This window comes from Ambystoma mexicanum, chromosome 11 (assembly GCF_040938575.1).
Source record: "Ambystoma mexicanum isolate Mex_15411 chromosome 11, UKY_AmexF1_1, whole genome shotgun sequence".
NCBI classification, from domain to species: Eukaryota; Metazoa; Chordata; class Amphibia; order Caudata; family Ambystomatidae; genus Ambystoma; species Ambystoma mexicanum.
The window spans coordinates 1,056,342,286-1,056,359,096 of NC_090934.1; the positions used below are offsets into that span (position 1 = coordinate 1,056,342,286).

At 46.4% G+C, this 16,811-nt stretch overlaps 1 protein-coding gene across 1 annotated transcript in view; it reads left to right on the plus strand.

The window, feature by feature from the left end:
• Nucleotides 1-16,811, plus strand: part of ABHD2 (abhydrolase domain containing 2, acylglycerol lipase) — a 491,761-nt gene that overhangs the window by 290,877 nt on the left and 184,073 nt on the right. Inside the window, exon 8 of the mRNA XM_069624300.1 lies at nt 15,516-15,626. Within this exon, the coding sequence (XP_069480401.1) occupies nt 15,516-15,626 (111 nt within the window). The remainder of the gene's footprint in view (nt 1-15,515; nt 15,627-16,811) is intronic.

Sequence of the window (16,811 nt, forward strand, 5' to 3'; positions counted from 1 at the left end):
CTCAGGGCCACCGATTTCCGTCTGGACGTAAAGACAAGGGTACTGGACATGCCCTTCAATGGGAACAACTTATTCGGCAAGGCAGTGGACGAGTCACTGCAGGCCATCAAGGCAGACAACGAGACGGCCCGTGCCTTGGGCACGCTCCATCAACGAGGCCGTCCTCTTGGCCCTCCAGAGGCAAGTCACTAGGTGCCTCCAAAGGATTCGGCGGCAGCTCTTCATACCATCAGGCGTCCCGTTCTTCGTCCCAGGAAGTCTACAGAGGCCACAACAAGGCCGAAGGACATCGTCTTTGCCAAGGGGCCCAAGGTGGTAAGGCCTCTGCGAACAGGACTGAACTGGCCGTGACATTGGGCCCCCACCTTTGCACCCCGGTGGGAGGCCGGCTGGCGAACTTCATCGGTGTCTGGATGTCCATCTCCACTGACTGTTGGGTGCTGGATGCCCTGGCCCACAGACACACTCTGGAGTTTCAAGGGAAGTGTCCCCGTTTCCCACCTGTGGCTTCTGCTGTTTGAAGTCGGCTCCAAGGGTCTTCACCAAGTGCCCGGCACTGGTGACGGCGTGGCTGCGCCTGCAGGGTATCCACGTCTACCCCTATCTGCACGACTGGCTCAACCGAGCAAAGTCAATGGAACTCGCCGTTGGACACACAGCGAGGACCGTCCGCCTGCTCACGGGACTGGGGTTCTCGATAAATTATGCAAAGTCCTGCTTGGAGCCATCTCGGGATGCTCAGTTCCTGGGAGCCAGACTCAACATGGTGACACACCTAGCTGTCCTGTCAGAGGAAAGGATAAAGGCCATCCTGGGCAAGGTACAACGACTGTTGACCATGAAGGTTGCCAAGGTGAGGTCAATGAAGTCCCTGCTTGGCATGATGTCATCATGCATCTACCTCATTTGGCTGTGCAGACTGCGGATGCGGCAGGAGTTCCTCGTCACCAGGTGGATGCAAGCGACTGGAAGCTTCGAGGACAAGATCGCCCTAAACGAGACATTCCGTCGAGCGATTTGATGTTGGGGGTGGTGGGGTCCGCCTGCAGCTAGCGGCGGGCACAGACTTCCAGACCCCCCGGCGCATCAGGAGACTGTGACAACGGACGCCTCCCTGGAGGGATGTGGCGCACACACACTGGACATCTCCATGTGAGAGGCCTTTGGCTTTCGGAGGAGAAGTCGTTGCACATCAACGTCCTGGAGCTCGGGGACGTGTTTTGGGCTCTCAAGTCATTCCTTCCGTCCCTCAAGGGCAAGGTGGTGCGGGTCTTCACCGGCAACACCACAACGATGTTCTACATTTGGAAGCAGGGTGGCACCCGATCCCCAGCTCTCTCCAAGGAAGCGCAGGACCTATGGCACTGGGCTGTCCCCCAAAGGATGTTCCTGGTACTCTTTTATCTGGCAGGAGTGAAGAACACCGTCGCCGACTCACTCGGCAGGGAGCTGCGCTCCTGCCATGAGTGAGTACTTCGGCAGGATCAGGTGGACCTGCTGTTTCAACGATGGAGCAATGCCCAGATCGATCTGTTTGCGAGGGTGAAGAACACCGAGTGCCGGAGGTTCGCCAGCAGGTTTCCCCAGCCGGGGAGCATGGGGATGCGTTTTCATTCCCCTGGGACGGCCTGTTTCTCTACGTGTTCCCACTGCTGCTGTTGCTTCTGCGACTCATCAGTCAACTCAGACGGTCCCGGTGCAGAATGATCCTCGTCGCACCGGCGTGGCCGAGGCAGATTTGGTACCCGGACCTTCTGGACGTCAGCGTCCCCTCCAGTCAAGCTTCCGACAGACACAGATCTTCTTGCCAGGGAAAGAGACGAGATTCTGCACTACGACCCGGGGTCGCTGAACCTGCAGACCTGGCTCCTGCAGCGCTAGAGTTCGGAGGATACAAGATCCTGGCTGACTGCAAGAAGGTGCTTTTCAAGGCCAGGGCTTCTTCAACTCTCAAGTGCTACGGACATAAATGGAAGAGGTTCACCAGCTAATGACGTGCACAGAAGATAAACCCTCTATGGATTATGGCCCCTCAAGTGCTGCCGTACTTGATGTCGCGTGGCTGGCGCACTTTTTATCAAGATCCATCTGGCGGCTATCTCCCGCTACACCAGAACTCCAGGGCGATTGTCGCTGTGGTCACATCGCCTGGTTAAGGAGTTCATGAAAGGACTTTTACGCTCGTTCCCGCCGGTGAAGGCTCCGGCCCCGGCGTGGGAGCTCAATGTGGTGCTAAGCTCATGGGTCCTCTATTCGAGCCTCTGCATTCAGCACCTCTGAAATTCTTATTGTGGGAGCCGGCGTTCATGGTGGCCATTACCTCCGCACGACAAGTGGGAGAGATCCAGGCCCTCTCCTGTTAGCCTCTGTACTTGACTTTCGACGCAGCGAGAGTCGTGCTGAGGACGCACCCCTCCTTCATGCCCAAGGTGCCGTCGGACTTCCATCTCGAGCCCTTGCTGTTGCCTGTTTTCTTCCCTTCGTCGCTGGCTGAGAGGACTTTGCACTTGCTGGATGTGGCTAGAGCGCTAAAGTTCTACATGGACCACACGAAGAGTGTTCGGAAGGCATCACAGCTGTTTGTGAACTTTAGCCCTGTGAACCAAGGGAAGGCCCACTGCGAGGCTTCAAATTCCAGGTGGCTCTCTGGCTGCATCACCCATTGTCATCGGTTGACAAACCGACCGTTGCCTGGCCGTCCGAGAGTCCATTCGACCAGAGCGATCGCTGCAACTACGGCGTTCCTGTCTGGTGTGCCCCTGCTGGACATCTGCCGGGCTGCTACGTGGAGGTCGGGGCACACCTTCACCTAATTCTACTGCGTCGACTGGGATTCCAGGGCGGAGTCCAGAGTCAGCCAAGCAATGCTGCGCAACCTGTTCGCTTGAAGGTGAGCCTGGTGAGGAGGTAAGAGATGCTTACTGTTGAGCTTTGCCACCTCCCGTGGTTGTGCAAGTGGGTACTGCTATGTATTCTTTATTCATGAGCATGTGAATCCATGCCAAACCCCATGCTGGAGAAGGAACAAGTTACTTATCTGGAACTGTTGTTCTCCGGCATGAGTCTGGCATGGATTCACATGCAAACCCTCCCGCCTACCCCTCTGCGGCTCTTCTCTTGGTCCTACTGCCACTTTATGTGCTACCAAATCTGAAGATGGCTGCCAGAGGGGCTTAGGTAGAGGGCATTCATTGGCTGGGGGCAGTATGACCCAGAGACCAGTGATTGGTTATTAGTAGAAAGACAGTTCAGAAACAAAACTGAAATTGATTTTTTCTTTACCAAGGATTCCCAGCCTGACGGGAAATATTCATGAGCATGTGAATCCATGCCAGACCCATGCTGGAGAACAACAGTTACAAGTAAGTAACTTGTTCCATCTTGTGGTTTCAGCTTTGGCAAAATATATGAATGTAGAGATATGTATGTGTGTTTGTCCTCTGCCTAGGTGGCTCATAAGCATTTGCTTCGTGCCTATATGCAATAATCTAGTGCAGGTCTGTGTAGCTTCGTGCCTAAGCGTGGCTATGTCGTGATGTCAGTGATGATGTCATTGGTTTCAGGTTTCCCAGGCAGTTGACCTGATCGATCGATGTCGGTACCATGTCATCCAAATCCTCAATTGGGTATGGTCTGAATGGTTGGCTAAGAGAATATCACTTTTCATACGTGTGATACATCGATGATTACGGTGATGGGCCTAAGAGCGAGGCACACCTATCGTTTTGCTGTCTACATGTCAAGAGTCGAGCTGGGGGGTGGCGGGCTGCATGAGGGTAAGATTTTGGCCCCTCATCTACAATTGCCACTGGAGAGACACCTGCTGCTGCCTTCTGTGTCGTGACCTTCGCTGGCCCTCGACTCCCCACCCCGTCCTGTGAAGTGTCCGGAAGAGGCCTACATCGTGCTTTCTGCATTTCTCCATCGCCGAGGGTTGCACTCTTCTCCTGGACCCGACCGGAAGAATCCTTGCACCCGCAGCTCTTGGGCGCCTCTCAGAACCAACGGCGGGAAATGCAGCCTCCATCGACCCAAAAGCATTTGTCCCCCTGTCCTCCAGAGCATTACTCTTTGTAGATGTTGATATTTGGGGCAGCAATTAAGATGGGTACGAATTGCTAGTGTTAGGGCCACCACAGCAGAGCAGCCCAATTGGTGTTAGTGCTTGTGTATTGAAAAGATGTTTAATACATTTAGAGCTGTAAAGCTGATTCAATAACAATACTAACCCCTGTATTGATTTGAGTGCCAACACGAGAGCAAATGTCATCACATCAGGGTAAAGCCAAGTTCTATTTGATCACTGTCCTAGAATTAGCAGAACATGTCCAATAACCCAGAATGTTCTGTCATGACAATAGCAAGAAAACATGTACTGTATAATTATTAGGTTCAGCAGATTGACTAGATTTGTACTTCTCCTGGCACCAGTGCTAACACCAACACAACATGCTGGTGCTACCCTTGCCGCAAATCCGGACATAGCTCCAATGTTAGTCATTTCAATGGCACTACAACAAACTCCAATTGGGTCATTGCCCCATTGGCATGGCAAGTAATATACAGCTGCCACAAAGAACTTTCCAGAGAAAGATGTGCTGTTCATGGCCTGACCCTGACCTGTGTCCTTCCATGCTGGACCTGGTAGTTCAGCCAACCTCAGCCAGTGTGTAAGATAATAAGCATACTGTGGGAAGGGCGGGGGGGGGGGCTTTCTCTTGTGTCCAACATTGGTTGCAGCATTTCCTGGGTAGCATTGGCATCACTTCTTTATGGATAGGGCGGGGACAGATCACGCCAGCAACGCAGAGTTAGAAGACTGCATGAAAAACAAGCATGTTGTGATGCGCAACAAACTTGAAATTATTTGCAAAGTGAGCATAATATTAATGAGAAAGTGGGTACACTGGAAACTGGCTTTGGTGGGTATCATGCAAACTGGTAATCTGCTAAATAGGAAAAAGGTAAATTAATAATTGAACATAATGCGAACTGGTGATGTGCTAACTGATTTTTCTGGAATACAGCACTGATATGTTAACTAGACCTTGCATCATGTAAATTGACAATGTGCTAGCTAGGTTCAAATTAACACAGCATGTTGACTCTGCAAATGATTTGCTGACTCATGTTGGTTCTACCCCTTTGTGGTGTAAGATTTATTGACGCGTGGTGGTAATTTTGTGCCAACCTGCAACAAAAACAAGGATACTCAAAGGCCAGGGACCTGTTGTTGAGAATAATATTTGGTTGTCGCGGCCAATGGAAATGTGGTATGCATTGAGTGAAGTGCCAGTTATTGTTTTGTGTTTTTCATAATGAACACAAATGTGGGATTGTTGAACTACATGTATGCCATTCTGGATTTGGGATGTAGGAATTTTCTGTTCCTGCCACTTGTCATGCTTTCCTCTGTCATAATTTCTCACTACACGCAGCAGTCTTAGTTTTTCTGATAGTCTGTCACTGTCGTAATTCACGGTCGGTCTCTCAGTAAGTCAGTCTCTTACTTTTAAGTCAGCCTCCCAGTCTTTTTCAGTCACAGATTGAGTTAGTATCATTCACATTCCATGTCAGTTCTCTGCAGTCTTTGATACAGTGGATCATGAAATTCTACGGTCTTTTTTTTTTTAGTGTTGGTGGGTAGAGTATCAGATGTGGCTCTGTGATGGTTCAGTTCATTTCTTTCCAACTGTTGTCAATGTGTGAATGTGTGAAACGTTTAGGTCCTCTTTCTGATATAATACAACTGAACTGTGGTGTTTGCCAGGGCTCCGCACTCTCACCCTTTTTGTTTTATTTGGATCTCCAACTTTTAATGGGTATTTTGAGGAAATTTGACCTGGGTTTCCAATAACTCAGCTAAATCTTTATGCAGTGTAATACAATGCATTGAGTAAGTGGGACAATGGATGTCCCATAGTCGAATTCAGCTGAATCCAAACAAAACAGGGATGGTTTTGTTTGGACCCAAACACCTTTTAGCAGAGCAATGCAAGTGTCTGCTGCCACCCTACTTTCTGGGTTCTAGTCTTTTCTTTGCCCCAAGGTCAAACACATGGGCTGTATCTGGCAAACTAATTTTGGCAGAGAGCATCAGGTTGGAGGTAACGTGCAATCGGTGTCTTATTCTTCTCGTCTGTTGCGCCTTGCTCTTCCTATTCCCCAGAACAGACCATTCCATTGTTGGGGCCCTAATCCATTCCTGACTCAATTATGGTAAGGGCACATTAGCAGGCATTCCTAACAGACAAATGATTAGGCTTCAGGGGGCGCAGAATACTGCAGTTCAACTTATCTTTAAAGTTTCTAAATCTGTTGCAATTTCACCACTGCACAGAAGTTTTCAAGTGCTTACATAACCTTGTACCAAAATACATTGCAGATTGATGTAGTACAAACTGACTCAACCGCTTCGCTCCTCACATAAACTTCTAGTGATCCCAGCTTCCAGGTGTGTTTCCAGCGTGATGGGCGTTTTGCAGTTTATGGCCCCAAACTGTGGAATTCTTTGCCTTGGAAGCTCTGGACCATTACAGGGTTTGTCCAATTCCAGAAATCCCTTAAAACCCACCTGTTTAAATATTTGATCCGGCTTTGGTCGCTTTCTGGATCGCAGTACAGTTATCTTAGAGAATTTGAACTTTCTCTACTACCATCTGTGCCCAGATGTGGTTCAGCTTGTCGGGCACACAATAAAAATAAATAAACATTCAGAATCTCCCATTCTCTGTCAAAACCTTTTTCTCCCACACAGTCTTTGTCTCGGTCACAGTCAGTCTTTGCTTTCATTCTTTAGCCTCAATCTCTTTGCTTCATTCCCTTAGCCTTAGACGGTCTCTTGACCTGAGCCAAAGTCCCAATCGGTCTTTTAATCTGTCACAGTCTCTTAGTAACAGTGTCAGTAAGTCAGACTGAATCTCATTCAGTCCATTTGTTAGTCGGTCACATGCTTTATCTTTCGCAATCTGTCTCGCTCTGTCGCATTCTTGATCAGTCTCCTAGTCAGGATAGAGACTGACAGAGGGACCTTAAGCCTAGGGAGCGAATCTCTCTCGCCTCAAAACTCTTCACTGGCCCGGGTGAAGATTATTATAATTGTTTTTTTATGATGCGCTTAATACTGAAGAGATTGCTAAGCGTGGACCCGGTTTTCGAACAGGTGTGCTTACAAAACGAGCGTGTTGCCACTGAGCTATACTTCCTGCTCCTGCACACTGGCCAGAGCTCTGGTGTGTGTGCAGCCCACCACCTGCATCGCTCCAACACAATGCAGATGGGCAGGGCTGCAAGATTGGAGGCAGCCTCAGGATGCAGCTGTTGGTCAAAACAACATCCCCATAGTAACTGGGATGCTGCGTGCAGCAGACATGGCACCTCAGGCCGTAGCAGTGATGGCAGGCAGCTCACAATCGCTGGAGCGACCCTAGAAGATAACGGGCTGCAGTGGTGATCCTAGCGGAACCCCACACAGGCATGCAGGCTGCCCAAAAACATTGTGTGTGTAGTGCCACGTTGTGAGTTCAGGTTGCCCCACATGGTGGACAGGGCCATCCCAGAAGATCAGACTGGTGAAACAGTCCCCCATTTCAGGCACCATTGGACAGCACCACTGAAGATGCTGAAAAGGGGTGGCTGGCTGCAGCAGTAGCCCCTTTGTAAAATAATGTTTTGTATGTTATTATTGTTTGTGTACATTGATGTGAAAGTGTTTATGTATAGTTATAAATATGTATAGGGTATGCTCGTGTTTGAGTAGGAGGTAATTGGGTGAATTGATATAGAGGTAAGATAAGGGATGTGAGAAACTCATGGTGACAACAAGTTAGACAAATACAAGTGATTGCAGTTCAAGGGTGTTCATTGAACAATGGATTTGGTATGCAGGTTGGCAAAACGCCTAATCCAAACCTAAATCGAAGATGTGAGCAAGCCTTCAACCATCAAATGAAAATTAAGGCAGTCCTAGTGGTGTCATGTCAAAACAAAAAGGGCCATTACTAAGAAACCTATTGCCAAACCTCCCAACTAATACAAGAAGATGTGTGGGATAGTTCTCGAGAAAAGAAAGAAGTATTCTTAAATATGTAAGGGTGCAGTAGCCTGGGTGTCTCTTGCCCACGTTTTGGAAACAGGGTCAGATGGGAGCTTGGAGCACAGTACAGTCTCTGGCTCCTGCAGCACGAGACGACAGTTCTGCTTTTAATTCTCAAGCTTTCCATTATCAGGGCCCTCGATGGCCAAGTCTTGTTTCACTTGAATGTCTCTTACCTTCGATGACCTGGCTTGTTCAAACAACAAAACAAAAATTCCTTTAACAAATTCAAGTTCTTTTCCAATGTTCACTGGGTGATGGTTTCACCCCTGTGTCTCCCTCTTCTGGGCGCTGACCCTTCTCAATTGTAATCAATATTATATCACAATTCCTTCATCAATCAACTTTGGGTGAAAGCTTCACCCCTGGATCTCCCTTGGTCGGGCTCGGACCCCTCTTGACTCTAACAGGATTCAATTACCTTGGTTTCTCAATAATCACTTGTACTGTGGGATTCACTTCCCTTTCTCTCACTGCTTGTAGATCAAAGTCTTTAGATTGTATGGGGATTTTGGTTGAACCTCTTTATGAGCACTTTGACCTATTTCTCTGGCCCTCCCATGGCCTTCTGGTACTTGTAGTGTATCTCATATGGGGCTTGACCATAGACTCTCGAGTTAGCAACCACATGGTGCCGCTTTCCCTCTGTAGCTGGTCTCCCCTTCACGCTTTCAACAGTTCATTCAAAGTTAATCTGTTTCACTTCAAAACTCACCACTTTGTGATTCTCACTCGCACACAGGCCGATTCTTATCCGTTCTCCCCTCGACTCACCGGCTGTGATGAACAGCTTGGATTTTGGCTTCTCTGGAGTCAAGGCTGGTACCACGGGCATAGGTGCTTCCCTTGACCCTGTTTATCGGCATAGGTGAGCCCCGTTTACCTTTGACATCTGCTTCAGGGTACTTGTGCTATTGTTCGCCGTCTTAGTCTCTCTTCCATGAAGGTTGCGTGGGCCTGGGAAGAACAGGGTAAGGTCCGTTATCTCCTCGCCACCCTCCGGATTCCTGTGGCCTTTCTCCTTCTCTTGAAATGCCACTTGGTAGCCGCCACGTCCTGTTGCCTGCTGTACTCGCCTTGCTTGTACTGCACTCTCCTGCTCCGCCTTTTATCCCTCTGGGGAAAAGGAAGGGCCGTCAGGTGTGTTTGGTCCAAATCAATCGCCTGACTTTCCCTGAACCTCGGGTTGGGACATGTCGGGTACACAGGCTTAACATTAGTCTGTTGTTTGTGGTGTGCTCAAGTGTTTGTGTTGCAAACGAGGAAAGTTTGAATGTCAAAGTATCCTACAAAGTCTGAAGGGAAAGAGGTGTTGTATGGGATCATATACTTCGTATTTGGATTTGGGGTGCTCTCAGAAGGGTAGGTTTTGGAGATTTTGTTAAATATACGAGAATGACAGGGATGAATAACAGAACACAGGGGAGAGTGGGATTTGTAATTGTCGGTCGCTTTCGACTGAGAGTTCAGAAAGTGACAATCAAAAGGGACAGGATTGCTAGGGCTTGCCGAATAAACTGGAATAACTGGGGTCATGACATGAACAAAGGGGATTGTGGGAATTGTAGTGTTTTGTCTGATCAGGTTGGGAACGCAGAAAATAATATTCAGAGGGACGGAAGGAAGAAGGATGGGGAGTATTCGAATGGAGACCGGTGAAACAAGGATTCTGGGAGTTATGCTTTTTGGATGTAACCGGATTTGGTACCTTAGAGGATTGATTACATACAGAGGGGATGTTGGATCTGGGCCGCAGAGATCTAACCGGAGGAAGGGAGGCTAATGCAATACAGCCCATGAAAGCCTCAGATATCTCGCCCTTCTCTCCTTCTCTGGCGCAATGCTGCGTCTTACCTGGGTTATTCCTCCAACCATAACCCCGGGTTCCCCTACTCGGGTGATCCTCCCCCCACTGGTCCACCCACAGGAACGGGATCCACCAGAGATGGCTGTGTCTTGGCCCCCTGAGTAAGGGACTCTCGAGGTCTTACTGGGAGAATACCCTTAGGCTTCTCACAGGGGATAGAGGTTTGTTTGTTCCCTGGCTTGAAGCAGGGGGCAAGTGGCAGCTGCCAGAGGTGGTCGTGCCAGGTGTAGATCAGGGGTCTGTTCAGTCAGTTCCACACAGAGTTCTCTTCCGACACACCCCGCCCAAAGGACAGGTGGGCTGCCGGAGCAGATTCCTTTAGAAATAACTCACGCCAGGGAAACCTAGAAGTGGGTTAGTGATCAGAATGATAATAAGAAAGTGTGTGTTTTTATAAGTAAAAAGGGGTTCCCATTGGATCCCTAAAAAATCCACCTTGGTGTCTGTCTCTTAAAGGAGTAAGATAAGTACTCAGGGCGTAGCATATCTCGTGTTTAACAGGGATTTTTATTGCAGGTGTAGTGCCCCTCACCCGACCTGGGTGTGGTTGGTTTGTTCCTACGAGGACTGTCCCTGCTCTGGGGTGAGGGAGGTGCTCACCCCTGCCCCGGACCGGGATCAGAAATCAGGGGCTGCACTCTGAATATTCAGTGGGTTTAAACCACCTACAATAGTGTTTTTCAGCATACCATTTCCATGTGAGGTAGAAAGAGGACTTGATCATGCACAGGCAACACTGGGTAGGGATAAGAAGAGGAGAGTGACATCCAAAATGGAGGACACGTCACATGAAAGATTGAAAAGAAGGTAAGGTAGTCGGTGCACACCATGTATGAAGTAACATTTTCAAATTAGTAAATAAGTCCAGGCAGGCTGGCTTCAAATTTTAAAGGTGCAAGGGAGGCAAAAAAAGGGCCTTGGCACAAAGACCCACTATACACATGAAAGGAAGAAGAGGATCCAAAGTAGGAACCCTCCCGTCCCTTGCACACTGTTATAATCCAAATAGGCGGTAATTGGTCATAAATATTGATTCATAAAGATGTATATCTGAATTCACTGAGAACTATTACAAGAATATACATTCAAAAAGATATTCTAGAAACACAGACTGTGTAAAAGCAACAAGTATTTTAATCACATATAAAGCAAAATGTGATGCGAGCGAAAACACATTTCTCAAGTTCAATACTGAGGCTTTACACATTTCAAGGAAAGTTCCTCTTCATCAGAAGCCTATATTGAACTGATATGATATGGCATTTATGACCCGCCTATCCACAAGTGTTTCAAGGCGCGACGAGGCAAGGGAGGACAGACAACGATCTTACTAGGCCAGGTGTCATTCAAATCGTGCAAGTGCACTGGTAGTGATAGTAGGTAACAATGAGAAAGGAAAAGAACAAGAGAACAAAAAGTTATAGGTTAACAGGGGGTATCTATCAGAGTGACTCTTGAGCAGTTAATTCCATGTAGGTGTATTCAATATACAGGCATAACAAGTCTGTGTTCAATTGAAGAATTACAGTCGGACAAAGTTCCAAAGCTGGGCCCATTTGAAAAATTCTAATCACTTTTCAACATCATTTCATTCTGTTGAAGCAAGACATATACGCAAACAGATCCAAATACATTACATTGACCATTTCTAGTAAATCCAACGGGAGAGTAGACCCCAGCCCTTCAACTTTTCAAATGTTTCAAACAAATCAATGCCCAAAATGTTCACTTTAGATTGGGAGGTACATTGTGGTATTGTAGATGGGAGTGGGAGGTATACCAAATAGTGGCCTAGAAGTTTCGAGAGGTCTCCAAATCGTTATGATCCACATGTGCCTAGTTAAATGATTAGCGGACACGATTTGAAATGGAGTCTGGTGATTCTGATGCGCCCCTGTTTTACACAGTGAAACAGTGACAAGATTTCCGCAAGTGCCCATGGAGTAAGCCAGGGTCATTTTTATAGTGCATATCAAATTGGTATTCAAGGTCACTCGCCTATATATGCGAAAATACTCGTATGGTTTTAAAATGACTGAAGTCGGAACATGTGGTCTAACGGCATGTCTGGACAGGCTGCTGACTCAAATATAGATCCCTTTTGGGAGAGAGGAAGGGAAAATGTAGCAAAGAGCGTGTAGTCTGTGAGACATTCTAAACACTTAAGCTTGATATCATTGAATATATCTTCAAGAGGCTATAGGTAAATTTCTTGAACATTGTATGGATCTGTTTAAAGGAGCCTCAAAGAAATATCTTGGAGCGCCCAAGATTGTTGCCTAAGCCAGATCAATATTTATAGCAATGTGCGTGTTTGTACATATTCCGTTGAAAAAAACGGAGAGAGGTCGAGGTAGCTCACGTGAACCTAAATACGTATATAAAAATTCAGGTACATGCGTTTCTATGTGTTGTAAGGAACTTGGTACCGCTAGGTGAGTAGAAGGATCTAACTCAAAAGGTGCTGACAGAAGTGTCCTGGAAATAGTTCAGCGTGATCAGTGTGAGGCGTTAATATGAACACCATACTTGGCGGTTAGTCTTCAAAGAAGCAGCCGCCGAAGCGTGCAAGTCTTCAATCACATGGAGCCTGCAATTTTAAGTATAAATGGCAAATTGATTGGCGGCATACTGTAGAAAACCTAAAACCTTTAAAGAAAGGAAGAGGCGGTCAGTTGGCCAGCTTGCATACCTGTGGAGAATAGATGCGGTTGCATAGCATCAGAGGTGTCCATGGATTTAGTTGCCAGGGATACGGACTGTGCCACAACTGCACATTCAAAGAGTCTGCGAGTGGAAAAATAAAGAAAGGACTATACAAAGTCACAGTAGTAACGGGGTCAGCCATCTAGGAACGCTCAGTGAAGCGGGCAGATAAACCCATATGTATAGAATACAGTCAATGCTGTCGCAATAAGAACAATGGCAAATCGCCCCATGTAAGAACTGAATTAAAAAAGAGCGGAAAAGTCACTCCAATGCATTGGCAATCACGAAAAAAATGGAGATACGTCGGTAAATACTTGTACCGCAATATGATTTCCAATAATGTATAAATAGCATGGCTTCACCTGTGGTGTCAGGACTGAGATCACCAGAGTAGTCAAAGATTACAAGCGGAATAGTTAGGCAGTTGACATTTAGATTACATAAGTGATCAGACGTAATGCTGCTACAGAGTACCTTATGTTTATCAGGCCGGCATGGCCCCATACGGCAAGGGTATTCTTTGATGTGAATGTTAAGGTGAACCAGAAATGGATACTATAAATGACAGCATGGAAGCTGGACAAGAAGTACTTTAACCTTGGAGGATTATGGAACACAGAGCCAAGTAAGGATATACATACACAGGAAAGATTGATCCAGTCCCTTAAGCCCAAAGAAAGGCTGAGTGCAGTAACCGATCCCAACCCAGCCCAGTTAAAGGACACAAGGACAAATCCTCACCAGGAGTTTAGCCCGAGGGGGGAGCGAATACTATGAAAACCAGAGATCCCAGTGGGGATTAGGTTGTGGCAGGGTGTTGTACCAAAACAACAAACCATTTTACTGTGAATCCAATAACATGGAATTTTTAACATCGATTTATAGATTTGGGGGCAGTTGGGGTCTACATTAAGATGGGGCGGGGGGGTGTAGAAGTGGCTGCGGGCTGCCCCCTGCAAATATGCAGAAAGAGACTTAGAGTGAAAAGTTTGATATTTTGAGATGGATCATGTGGCAGGTGGTTGAAGAGCAATGGGGGAGCATTAAGGAGGTACTGGAGACCAAAGCGGAGCAGGAGTAGGTGACCAGACTAGGAGGCGGAGCTCTTATTAAAGAAGAAAGAGGGGTAGTCATCGGCAAGTGAAACTGGCAAAAAAAAGGGGGTTAGTTGATGACATCAGAGTGAAGAAGGTAGCAATATTCAGGGGGCGGGGAGGCACCAGAGAAGGGGTAATCCTAGGTGGTGAGAACCAGACTGAGAAGAAAAGAGGTGGGAAATCCCCTAGCCAGCCAAAATGGGAAGGAGAGAGGTCAGGATGGGCCAAGGCAGGCTAAGGAGGCAGTAGGAGGAACAAGATCCAGGTAAGGAAGCCATAAGAGAATTGCCCAGCAATAACCAAGGTGCGAAAGCCCCAAGCTTTGTGGAAGAAGCAGGCCCATCCTTGAGGGTCAGTGGGTAGTGTTGGGAAGTAAAGGGTGTGACTGCTGGCTCCATCTCACCGGACAGGGAAGCTACTCTTAAATCATCGGCTGGTTAAGGAGATGATAAAACAGCTTGGGAAGTGAATTGAGGACCCTCAACTTGGTTTGAGGAACTCTTGAGAAATCCTCAACGAGCCACTGTGATACTTCGTGAATCATGAAAGCCACTGGGAAGCGAGATGCCATCACTAGTGTGAGACATTTTGTTTTGGTTTCAATACTTTACATTGATTTCCAATTCATTATTTGACTTTTGTGTAATTTAAAACCTGTGAACCACTTCCATACTATCAAGGGTAGGATCTGTGCTATGGAGGGAGTTGTTTCCAGTCACCTGAAAGAGAAATTAAGTGCGAAAAATACAAGTACCAGAATCCTTAGAGACACTATAGTCCATTAACCTGCTACACCTGAAAAGGAAATGAGACACACCTGAAAAGGTAAAGAAACACAGCCTCCCTGAAGAATGATGGAGTCCTGAAAACTTGCCTTTGGAGGAGAAGTCAATGCAGAAAAACTTGACTGGCAAAAGAGTGCACGCCTTGTCACTAATTCTTAAGCATCAAAAATGCATGCCTATAAATGTAAAATCCAATTAAAAACATAATGCCCAAACTATTGGCTTTGCCAAAGCTTCTCATCAGATACGTTAAAGAATTTCTCCCCACACAATTTCTCATTTGCTTGAATGAGCTAAACAAATTTCATTCATAGTCCTGGTACACTATCAGTGCTAAAGTTGATTTACTTCCATAATAACTTTTCAGCGTTGGCTTTGTATTCATTTAATGTTCATGTTTTCACTTTGAAGAGCTGGGGGGAATTGTAATGTTCTGTTTCCTTCCTCAAATCAAGTAAAGGCCCATACCCCCTTTATTTAATTCTTGTTTGATTTTGTAAAAGAGGGACCTACAAAATGAAACTGATAGTGACACTATTGTATTGAGTGGCTCTTCAGCATGATCACTAAACCTGAAAAGGAAATGTACTTGTTTAATGGGCTTATTTAATGAATACTTGTCTTGAAAAGCTGTTAATGTACTATTCTGTATTGCATGTAATCTCTCGTTTTCATATGTACATGATTGTTTTATGGAATTCAATATCTGTCTGGAACACAAAACACAGCTGTGCTCTTCAGGAGAGAGCCCAGACTTTTCAAAGGCCTATGTTTGTTTATTTTTGTTTAATTCTTTTTTTTTTTACAAAAGAATTTATTTTGTTTTGCCCACAAAGTTTGTGTACTCGCCCTCAAAAAGATAGTTTATTCTCAAAAAGCTCAGACCTTCTCAAATTGTGTGAAGATCAACCTAAAATAAGTACATTCAAAGAAGAGAATTATGAATGTTTTTATTTTCTTAGACAAGTCCTCTTTGGGGATAGCAACAGCCAGATTCAATGCCTGAAGGATTCTGACCTAAACCGCCTTTATACAGCAACATCTCTAACACAGATTGATGACAATATAATGAGGTATGTCAAACAAGGTGTACAGCTAGTCTTTTCAAAATAGTTGAATGTTTGTGAGCTATTACTTCAAAATGTTCTGATCTATGTTTTAGCAGCACAGATGGAGGAAACACTGATTGTTTGGACCGATTACTGCTCATATAACAATCTCCTACTTTTTCCCTACCTAAGCTTTTCCTTTACAACTGCACAATGTTGCATTACTTGCATCCTATGTTAACCTAGAAACTCCATATTCGGATGTCACCAGTTTACTACTAGATTCATCCTCCCCCATAATGGTAAGAAATACAATTTGAAAGCAGACTGACAGTGGTACCTTGCACCTTAAAGTTAAAGTGCCCCAAGCATAATGCATAGTTCCTTCCAGCTCTGCTGCTTGTCATATTGTTCATGTCAGTGGCATGGTGTGATGTCACTTGTAATCCTTCACCTGTTGCAGTTGGTAAGCTGTGAGGAGTCAGCACAACCTGATTTTGAGTTATGTAATTGTATTAATGTAACTTGTTTACTCAGACTCCCTTCTCAAGAGATGGTGTGTTTAAGTGAGCAAGCAGGTTATGTTGATAAAATACCATAGTTTTATGTTCCATTTTCTCAGACTCCCTTGCTTATTCCCTTAACATTCAGTACCCACTGACAGTGAAATCTGTCATCGGGCCACCTTCATAGGGCATTTCTGAAGAGTGAGAGAGCCCCTTAGTCTGGCCTTGCTGATCAGGAAGTAAAGCAACTGCCTTTTATTCGAGAGGTTGGCTGGTGAGAGCAACAGGCAGAGTCATTGTAAAGTGCAGTTGGTGGAGCGGTGTCTGGGGAATCCATGTTGCCATAAGGAGCCGCCACCAACTGTTGAAGTTGGTGCAAGTCATTGGCCCATAAGAAAGTAAGACTTGTTGCACTAGGGATTGGACATTCCATTTTCTGTGAGTTCGGGTAGAGTACCACACAGTTCTAAACAGCCAACCACAATTCTACATGAGATGCACCAAGTTGGAGTTTACACTGGTGCTTGTCACGCTTAAGGCTCATGCTTATCTGGCACCAGTTGGAGACTCTTATCAGCTATGCCAAGGGGTTTCCTGTGGGCAACGCAGGGCCGACATATTGGTCTTATTCTCTGTCATGCTCTGGTGCTTCTCAAGGGAGTGTGCCACATGATCCGAGTTGTGCTCCTCATCTGAGGTACTA